This window comes from Coffea eugenioides, chromosome 5, assembly GCF_003713205.1.
Source record: "Coffea eugenioides isolate CCC68of chromosome 5, Ceug_1.0, whole genome shotgun sequence".
Taxonomy (NCBI): Eukaryota; Viridiplantae; Streptophyta; class Magnoliopsida; order Gentianales; family Rubiaceae; genus Coffea; species Coffea eugenioides.
Genome location: NC_040039.1, coordinates 222,892 through 233,296, shown reverse-complemented (window position 1 = coordinate 233,296; position 10,405 = coordinate 222,892). Strand labels below are relative to the sequence as shown.

Here is a 10,405-nt window from a genome sequence, read left to right as displayed (position 1 = left end):
ATTGCCCCTAAGGCTGCACAAAATCACCAAAGAACCGGCAGATCACATGAGGACGCCACTTTTACTGTTCCTCAGCGTTTGGCGCTTTTAATAGTTAGGAACTTAGGATAGTGCACTTTTACGTAAATGTGTTGTATTAGAAAACTTTTTTTCATGTCTTTTGGAGTATGCTAAGGCATGGATGAAGTAAAATAACAATACCCAACCACACCTAAATCATACTTGCCTTAGCTCCATCATAATTATCATATTCGGAAACAAAACAATATTTAAATTTATTCTTACGAGGTCACTATTGCAGTTTTTTTTCCTCGCTGTAGATTGCAGATGATCACCATGACATTAACAATCGCAGATGATCACCATGACATTAACAATCACTCAACATACAACATTTAAGGTTTTAAAGTACAATGCCCCATGAACTAGTCATCTACTTATAGAATTCCATGACCCACAAGTTACATACGAAACATTTCACACTTATGCCTTTAAATCCAGCAGCAGTAGCCAGGGCAAGAAACTCTGTTTCATATCTCTCAATTCCTCCTTTATATTGAGTCACCACTATAAGATCTGTTTGGCAAGTAGCTTTGTCGCGTGCACTATCATCAGGAATCACAGGAAGAATTGCGTCAACAGCTATTACCTTTCCATTGTCTGGTAAAGCCTTGTAACAATTTTTCAGCAACTTCAAGCAATGATCATCATCCCAATCATGAAGTATCCACTACAAAAGTATTGATGGATGTTGTCTGTGAGTATTCCAGACAAAAGGCACTCCTTTTACAAAGCATCATAAGACGATGACAGACTTTATGATCTTGAGAGTTATAGATCACTCTCAACTACTAATATTTCTAATGTGTCATTATCCTATCCCTTAATCTATAAGTATTCACCTGATCTGTAGATACTTTCCTGATTATTTAAAATTCCATATAGTATAGCTAAAGTTAGAGAGAGTGTTATATACATGTGTAAACATGGTTCAAAGTCGCGGTCGCGGTCCGGACCGTTCTACATCGGTCTCGACATATCAATCGCGGTTTCGGCGAGATGCGAATTTTTAAAATATTTAATATTCTAAAAATTGTAAAAAATATAATAAACAAAGATAATTAAAAATTAGTAAAAATAATAAAAATTCAAATTAACTCGGGATGATTCGGTGTGACTCGGCCGTTTCAACCCTTCACGATGACGTCTCGGTGAGTCAAGTATTTCGGAATCGTATCGGGAGAGACCGAGACGGTAACGACCGAGACGGTTCGACTCGGCCGAGTCTTTGAACCATGTGTGTAAGTAACCTTTAAAGTTAAAGCGTCTGTTGCCTAACAACTAAATGTTCATTGATTAAAGTGGTAAAAATAAATGCAACTCAAATAAGAAGTTGGGTAACTTATTAGACTGTGAAGATCTGCATAATATGGTTCAAAAGAGAAGGACTGTACATAATTAGATTGAAAAGATCTGCAGAATATTGTTCAAAGATAGCATTTGTTGTGACTGACTGACTTCTAATAAGATTTCCTTCAAAGTTGAACTTACCTTCATAAAAATGGCATCCCCCTGTGGAACACTTTCAAACATGTCTCCTCCAACATGTTCAACTCCTGCAAATTTACCTTATTAAGGGTAGAAGGTAATGGATTACAGATTTAAAAAAAAAAATCCTATTCTAATGCAGTGGATTATGGAATAAACAATTCTTCTTTTCAAGCAATAGTTTGTGGAAGCCTGTGATTCAGTATAACAGTGTGTCGTACAACATATTGAAACTTCTTTAATTCCAAAAAAAAAATTATAAACTCATGATGGTAAGTGTCTTTCTTCCCCAAAACTAACTCATTCGTTTTGCAATTTAACGGAGATTATTTTGAAGTGTCTGCATCTGTTTCTTTATTTGTTCTCACATGCTATCTTGAATTTGTTAATTAAAGGGTAATGAAGCAAAAGAGCAAACATAACTGAGCAACAAATGGAGAAGAGCAAAAATTATACCAGGATAGGCTGGTGCATGTTGTATAACATGTGGCAAATCAAAATTAATACCCTTGAGACTAGGGTATTTAGTTGTGATTATATTGAGGTTCATTCCAAGACCACCACCAACATCTACCAAAGTTTTGAGGTGCTCAAAACCTTTGTACCGTTCAAGCATTCTGTTTATGACGATAGCTGTGTGGTGGATCATTGCCTTGTTGAATACCTCATTGAATCTGGGGTCGCTTCCAAGAAATTCAAATGCATGTGTACTATGCGCCCTGTGAAACGGATCTCCCCCTTTGCAAACTGCATCTTCTAATTGGTACCTAAATTTTGGGTCCAAAAGCATATTTTATGGAGACCTTTTTACAAGCCGAATTGTTCTTAAATACATGCAAGGAAGAAAAGCATCCATACAGTTTACCCGTGAACTCACAATGAAAACTATGAACAAAATTTATTATAGGTCTATAACATCAAATCCGTGATCAGTTTAATGTTGTCTTGAGTAATCAGTGTGCTACTTTAAATATAATAGTCTATGGATTTGATATTTTACAAAAGAATTGTCTTGTCAAACAGATGAACAGTTGGAGAAAACTATTCAAATTCTTGAGAATATATATGTTGAGATCATGTATCATGGATTTTGGAGGTAGTTGAGGTTGAAGTAGAGATTCTAGAAGAAAATCACTCTAAAAGTAATCCTTTTGCAGAGGAATAAAGACCATCACTAACAAAATGGCTACGTGCATCTTAGAATTACAACTTGTAGGTCAAGGCATAGTTAGAAGCAAAGGAATGATTTGTTTTTCTTTTTTTGTTCCCAGACACTGATAATATTTAATGGATTAGCGGCCGGAACAGTTCCTAACCGGTTATGTGTATTTCAACAAGATGTAAATGAATTGGATTACACGGTGTAAGTTCAGTATATATTTTGGTGGGATCCACACATATTGTTAAAAATTATTCCCAACTCATAATCTCAGCCGTGCATTTTTTTTCTTGGCCAATCATGATTGTAATAATCCCTACCTCAAGTTCATTTCTATTCTTACTCCACGTTAAAACAAAAGAAGAGGGGTCGATGGAGTTTCTTAGGGTAGTGAATCGCTTTTGGACCAGGCACTATGCATCCACAAAGGAGCTATGTTTTCAGAACCGAACCGGATAGTGACTCGGCCGAGGTCAGGGGTCAGGGGTCAATGGGTTCGACCGGGGGTCGATAGGGGTCGAACCGGATGACGTCATAAATAAAAATTATTTAAAAATTAAAATATTATATATATAATATCTAATAATATATTGATATTATTAAAGGTATATTCATATATATTTGATGTTTCAAATATATTTAATAAGAAAATACAAAGAAATTAGAACAATCAAGTAGCAATTTATATTATTTAATAAATATTAACAAGTTTAGAATTAAAATTATGAATTTAATTGAAAAATAACATCAAATTTTAGGACAATATTTATAAAGTATCAAATATTTGAGGTATATCAATAAGTTTTAATAATTTAGGGGGTCAAAACATAATATTAAAAAGTTTGAATTTTTTTTAAAAAAATTACTGTTGAACCGGAAAAATCGATTTTTTTCCGGTCAAACCCGGTTTTTGATCGGCTTTGACCGAATTTTAAATTTTCGGTTTTTTAATATGACTCGGACCGGCTACCTGGCCGGTTCCCGGTTCGACAGGTTCGACTGACCGGTCCGGTCCGAGTTTTAAAACAGAGCAAAGGAGCAATCTCAACTATAGGAGTTTTTGTTTTTACTTTTTATTAAACAGGATAAAAGAAAAGTGAAAATCTCACCAACTGTCAATGAAGACCTTATCTTGAAGCAAAGCCAGCAGGGAGCTAAGTGAACCTCCTCCCTTTGTTTTGTTCTGTACAAAGAACTTGGCCACCGGCGCCAATCCATACACTCTTGTCGGCGTTTGGATCTCATGATCGCCATCCACGTCGGTGGCAACGGAGCAGGTGAGCACCGAGTAGCTTGCCAGAAGCCGCAACATTCGATCCAGCATAGCAGCGGCATTTGGGTTTTCTGAAGACACGTTAGCCGCAATTTCTGAAGGCGAGAGTTGAGCACCGGGACCAGCTCTGGCGATGATCTCGAACACATCGAGCCGGATGGCAGCAAGCAACACCATGGGCTGCGCTGCGGAGGTAACTAGCTGCATGGCGTACGAGAAGTGCTCTTCTTCTTCATCTTCTTCTTTTAGTACAACTTGGTTCTTGGTTGTTTCTGCTAAAGAATCCATATTACTACTACACTTCAAAAGATCCCACCGGCCTACTAACTACAGATTCTACTCTATGTTCACTGAATTGTGGATTCGCCCTGGTGACTAAGCTTTCGCCTTGTACCAGTATTTAAGGAGACGGAGCCTCTAAGCTTACGTACCGTTGGTGCAAATGTCCCAGCAGCCCACGTTCCAGTTTCTACAGAAACAAAAGGATATGCAGCAAGAAATTTAAAAACGTGACTTATAAAAATTATAATTTATTATTATTTTTGGTAAATCTATAATGTACCTTTTATTGCTGTAACCATCAAGTGCACTGCAGCGAAGCTACAATTCACACTGGAGTTTCATCTATGATCTATTATGACAATCCACCTAACCCCATTAGCTTCAAGGATACTTTGAAGGAGGTTCCGGATGATACCAATTTTCCAATTTTCTTTGGTGTTTGGTACATCTTTCCAAGTACTAACATAGTTGAATAAATTATTTTAATAATTACCGCACTATATTTTTTGTGTTGCGATTAATGTGAGATTAAAAAAAACAGTTTAAAAAAAATAAAAAATAGTACATTTTAATGATGCAATCAAAATAATATTCGGAAAAAAATTATATATCCAAACACACCTATGCTCTACAATCAAAATACTTAACAATTTCTAGCATTATTAAACGGGATAGAAGAAAAGTGAAAAACTTACCTATCATAGGTGTAAAAGACAGGACCTCTCCCGTTCAAATTTACTTTAATCTTAACTACCATATGTATAAAAGTCCCAGCAGCCCATGTTCCAGTTTCTGCAGAGACAAAAGGAAATGAAATGAAAACATTAAAAAAACGTGACTTATAAAAATTATTTTAAAAAATATTTTAATAATTAGCATGCTACTTTTTTGTGTTGTGATTATGTGCAATAAGAAGACAGTTGAATATATAAAAAGGTTGGATAATGTGTTTATAATACAACAAATTTAATATCTAAAATAAATTATGTATCCAAAGACACCAATGGTCTACGATCAAGATACTTACTTATTTCTATCATTATAGGCTAATAGCATAAAGTTCAAGTCATTATCAGTGAAATATAAGAATTTGAACTCAAAATCAATGACCAAGGTATCTTTTAGTTTTATGCGTGGAATTAGATTCACAAAATTTTGATGATCTAACTATAATTTTACAAATCTAGTGACCCTACTAGGTTCCAAATTGCATTTGTAAATTTGGGTTGTGAATTTTTTAACAGAGGACAGATTCATTATTATATATATCTTGATAAACTGATATATTCGTTTACGATCAAAAAATAAGAAAAAGGCCAGTTTTATGGAGGGGATATACAAATTCTTTTACAATCTAAATTATTAATTTCTTCTTTAATTTGAAAAAATGATGGTAATTTTTACCAATATATTTGAAACTCTAAGACTATAATTTTAAGTAATTATAAATAAACTGATATTTTAGGACACTATTTTTTAGTATCAGGTAGTTTTGGTTCTTGAACACTTTCTTGAGTGTTTTGTAGTTTCTTGAATCCCATAAATATAGTGGTGTCTCTTTTTTTATTTATTTTTTTTGCTTTCTTATTGCTTTTTAGTGTCAAGACACTCTTGTCGATTCCAAGGGCACTACATCCACACTGAAATCAAAGCCAGGCACTGACTTTCCGGAGCTTCTATGCAGCAGACCGCACAGTAAAAGAACCAGAAACGTGTGATGTCCACCAGGTCATTCTAATCACTCTGTACAATTATGGACTCCACTATCCCTCGATCACTTCTAAAAATAGTAACTAAATTAGTAGAAAAATGCTGCATGATAGGACATCAAGTGGATGCCAATTGTAAAGCCACGAAATGATAGCTTGAACGCAAGTCTTTAAATTTTCAGTGTTGTCAATTTACTTGCATGGCCCAAAGGAGAAAAACAACCAGTGATTGATACTTGAACAATCTTTAATGCAAATCTCGAATCAACAAAGAAAATGGGGAGTGTGAAAGGATTAGATTAGATTTCGTCCAAATGCACTTTCTAAACATGCAATTAAACATTGCTGGCCCCGTGTGAATGGTCCAACGGCAGCGCCTCTCACCAGTGAATCTTGAGGTCACAAGTTCGAGTCTCCGTTCTGCTGGATTTCTCCGCGCACTTAACGTGTTCGGGCCGGGTTGGGGCGCCGGACTCGGACCGCAGGGGATTAGTCGGGTCCCGTAAGGATTGATCCGGACACCCCTGTGTCGACAAAAAAAAAAAACATTGCTGTAGGTGAAGATAAGTATTCAAGCTGTTTATTATTTCAGCCTACCTCATTCATTGATTGTATCATAGTTTATGAAAAAGATTTGTCAAGTTGTAACCTTATCAGATTACGTACACAACGTGATCTCTCCAACTTTTAAGATTCCACTCAAATAACATTTAAAAAATGATAATATTAATCTTTTTTATGAGATCAATTTCGATGCATGGGACACTCTCTCAATTATCTTATCTCCATAGATTTTTTTAATAATCTACAATGGTTTAGGGCGGCCATTGGTTTGGCGGCACTTTTAAGATATCTTACACATTTGTTTAGATGTACCATTTTTATGTGGTTAATTAAAATAAAAAAAAGCCATTACAAATTGACAAATTTTTATACGTACCCATACTTCTCTGCTAATTCATATTGAGCCAGATCATTTTCTGTTTATCAACTTCACTACTCGAAACTACATTCGAACGGTTAGAACTCTATAAATCAGAACATCCAAGCTAAAGAAATTATTCCCCCATATTTACAGAACTTTTCTGGTGCCACGTTTACACTATTTTCTGATAGTGTTCACTAGTACGAACTGAGAAAATGGAAGTCCTTAGTTCAGACATAATAAAAGGCATAGAGGTGAGATTTTTTCTTAGTTCCAAGGGCCTGGGGATGATAGAGACAGTTTTTGGGCACCGGCATATATTTTTTTTTTAGCCACGGCCATAAATTACCCAAAAGAATAACTAGTTATTAGTTTGATTTATTCGAATTTGCAGTGAACTAGACCTCCCTTTAGTTAAACAATCAAAGGTTAACTTGTCATCCCTTGCTCAGGGACCTCCCTCTCATCCCTTACTCGTTGATTGGTGGCGTAATTACGATTAAATTTATGTATATTTTTCCTTGATTTCGGCCAAATTATTATAATAATTGATGAATTATACTTATATTTGACAATTAGTGCTAATTTCAGGAATATGGCAAGAAAAGAGTCAACAAGCGGATTAATGAAGACTCTTAGCCCTTTTTCATGTAGTCGTGCCTAGAGCTAGCCTGCAAGCCCGGAAAAGTTGGGATTTACGCATGAGAGTTTCCCAATTCAAGTTGAAAACCTAAAAAGGCATATTTCCAAATTGTATTGGAAAACGATTTGATTTATCTTTTATCAATTTAGGGAATATTTCTTTCATAGGAAATTAGAAGTACTAGTACTAGTAGTAGTACTTATTTGGAAAAGTAGTAACATGAGGAGAAGGGACTCTGCTTTTCGTGACCTTAAAAGTTCGTCCGTGGTCCCAAGAGAGGAGATACTACTAGTCTTAGCAGCAAGCAAGAACAACGGAGCGCTTTGCTTTTCGTCTTTTCTTTAGTTTTTTTCTTTTGCCAGGCGCGTATTTCCTTCAATGAAATTGTGCGGATTGCCTCCCAACGATGAGTGGCTAATTTTTTATTCTAGTCAAGGGTTAACGAAGAATTTTGTTCTCTACGACTATCAGATCGAATTATTTTTATCTGTTTCTTTTATTCGTTAGTATTCGCATGTTTTCTGATTTAATTTCACATACTTGTTTTGTTATTTGAATATCAAGGATTTGATATTTAATTCAACCTAACAATCTAGTATTAGTTAAGATAGTTAAATCTGTAATTGTTTAATTGTCTTAAATTAGTGGCGACTAGCGTGATTGGTTTTGTATTAAAAAAATATATGATCTAATTTAAATAAACCCCGGTAGTGTGTTTATTGATTAGAATAGGGCTTTTCTAGTTTTTAATACAATCAAGAAATTAAATTCTATGGGCATACCTAGAGTTGTTTTTTGGCTAGGAAAGTAGTTAATAGGCGTACCTTAACCATTGAGACTGTAAGAAAAAGCTGGTTATCATCGCGTGTTTGGCAACTATAACCTGTTTATTAACAAATAGATGAAGTAATTATTGCACCGATGAACAGTTGTATGAACCACTTCCGTAGTTATTTCTTTGGCTAGAATTTACTTATTATTGACTTAATTTAAATTTCTTTCATTTGATTACTTTTAGTTAAACTGATTTTTTTATTTTAATTTTCCAAAACCCCCATTTAATTCTTGTGTTAGAAGGAAATAAATCATGCAGACCCTGAAGAGACGACCCTACTCACCACTACAGTTGAATTTAAGTTTTTAGAGTAGGAATTTTAATTTTGGTGGTTTGACACCCATCAAATTTTGGCTCCGTTGCTGGGGACTAGTGCCTTTTCGATTTATTTTCTTCGGATTTTTATTTTTTTCTCTTATTTTTTTTTTACTAATTTATGACCGCTAATATTCAATATTTTGGTAATAGACTGGATTCTATAAGGGTTAATGAGGTTGGTGTCTCTTCTAATGATCAACATTTATATACACTGACCTCTTTTGTACAAAAATTGACTGTTGCAACCTATGAAATTTGTTACGTCTGCATTTCAAGATGACCTGAAAACATGAATTAGGAATCTGTGGTTAGGATGTGTCTGTAACTAAGATTTAAGTTACGGACTGTGATATTCATATTATCCTTTTACTTAATTATTGTTTACAGTTGCAAACTCCTATTAATCACTAATTAACTTTCTCAATTAATTATTAGTCCATCACCTTATTCCTAACTTTTGGAATTTCAAAACTCCCTTGAATTTGGGACACTGACGTAGATTGTCCATCAAAATTGCTCATTTTGGACTTGCAAAGCTTTATACTTCTGTGAGTAAGCTTAATATTTTCTTTTTAATAATCTAGAGAAAAATATCTACTTTTCCACAAAAACCACTGATAAGCAAAGGTGTATTTGGACATACATCAATTTTTCGACTTCAATGTTCCAGAGATGGGTGACTTTCTTGTCCCAGCCAACCTTAATCGTCACATGCCCTTGATCAAAAGTATCATGTTTAAGGCATTGTCAGTTAACAAGTTGTCATTCAAGAAATTAACAACAAAGTTTAAGATATTGTGGTGGACCCAGTTTATGGCTATTAGTGGACATTGCAATTAGGGTTGAAAGACTAACCAAAGTACTCAATACTCTAAACTACATCGCTGGGTGAGGACTTGTTCAAACTTAGTTCTTGAAATCAAGTCAAATTTGAACAATGTTTTGAGTTTGATAAACTTTTAATTTTGGCTATATCTTGGTTCAATTAGCATAAAATTAGAATCAGTGGTAAAAATTTCAAGCTACTTGAACTTGAATCGAGTTTAACTCAGTAAAAACTCGTTTGAGCTTGGATCTATAAATAAAACAAACCAAATTTAAATGCTATCTTAACCTCGTTAAAAGAATCAAACAACTTTAAACACTAAAGTGTTTACCTTAATCAGACCCGTTTATACCCTTTTTGGTTTAGTGATAAGTGATGAGACAAGAAAATTGACATGGCTATTAAGTATGCACAATATTACCTAATTAAATGTCTCCAAAACCCAATTAAATGTTAGGTTCAGGGCAGCTGTAAGTCCTCCAAGAACAAAAATATAGCTAGGAAGATAACAGTACTGTGGTTGAAGAATTCAACAAAATATTTACACACTAATTATGCTTATGAAAAGATGTTAATGGAAACATTACATTTCAAACAGAACTCCTAGTTTGCTCTGGTCCTCGAAAAAAATAATTTCTCCATTCTGCAACAGCCTACGAATAAGATTGGGTGAGTACAATAGTAATCTCTAGTAAAATTAAACCCAAAAATCATACCATTCATGTCTTTGTGTACAGATGTTTGGACTTTCTAGATGCATACCGATTAAGGAATCATCTTAAGTATCAAAGTAACAGTGTTGCTGCTGGGATTTTTTTAATCTTTTTTTCCCTTCCAATTACTGCTGGATTTTCTGAGATGGACTGGTTCGATGCACACTCGTAACC

The 10,405-nt window shown here is 34.6% G+C and overlaps 1 protein-coding gene across 2 annotated transcripts; it reads right to left on the bottom strand.

The window, feature by feature from the left end:
- Window positions 1–298: 298 nt before the first annotated feature.
- On the bottom strand, window positions 299–4,387 carry LOC113772073 (caffeic acid 3-O-methyltransferase-like). Of its 2 annotated transcripts, none has more exons than XM_027316611.1 (4): window positions 3,817–4,387; window positions 2,005–2,315; window positions 1,552–1,616; window positions 299–730 (listed from the first exon to the last, which is right to left on the bottom strand). In XM_027316611.1, exons 1-4 carry the CDS (start codon window positions 4,266–4,268, stop codon window positions 434–436), a joined length of 1,125 nt encoding a protein of 374 aa, XP_027172412.1. In that variant the 5' UTR covers window positions 4,269–4,387; the 3' UTR covers window positions 299–433. The 2 variants fall into 2 exon arrangements, with proteins under 2 accessions (XP_027172412.1, XP_027172413.1); XM_027316612.1 differs by having other exon boundaries at window positions 637–755.
- Window positions 4,388–10,405: the final 6,018 nt, after the last annotated feature.

Bases quoted from the DNA above. Each gene is read 5' to 3' on its own strand.
- LOC113772073 (XM_027316611.1), bottom strand. From the start codon at position 4,268: ATGGATTCTTTAGCAGAAACAACCAAGAACCAAGTTGTACTAAAAGAA. The intron at 2,316-3,816 runs GTGAGATTTTCA...CCCAAAATTTAG, and splicing joins AAGGTCTTCATTGACAGTTG to GTACCAATTAGAAGATGCAG. The intron at 731-1,551 runs GTAAGTTCAACT...ATACTTTTGTAG, and splicing joins GGGATGCCATTTTTATGAAG to TGGATACTTCATGATTGGGA.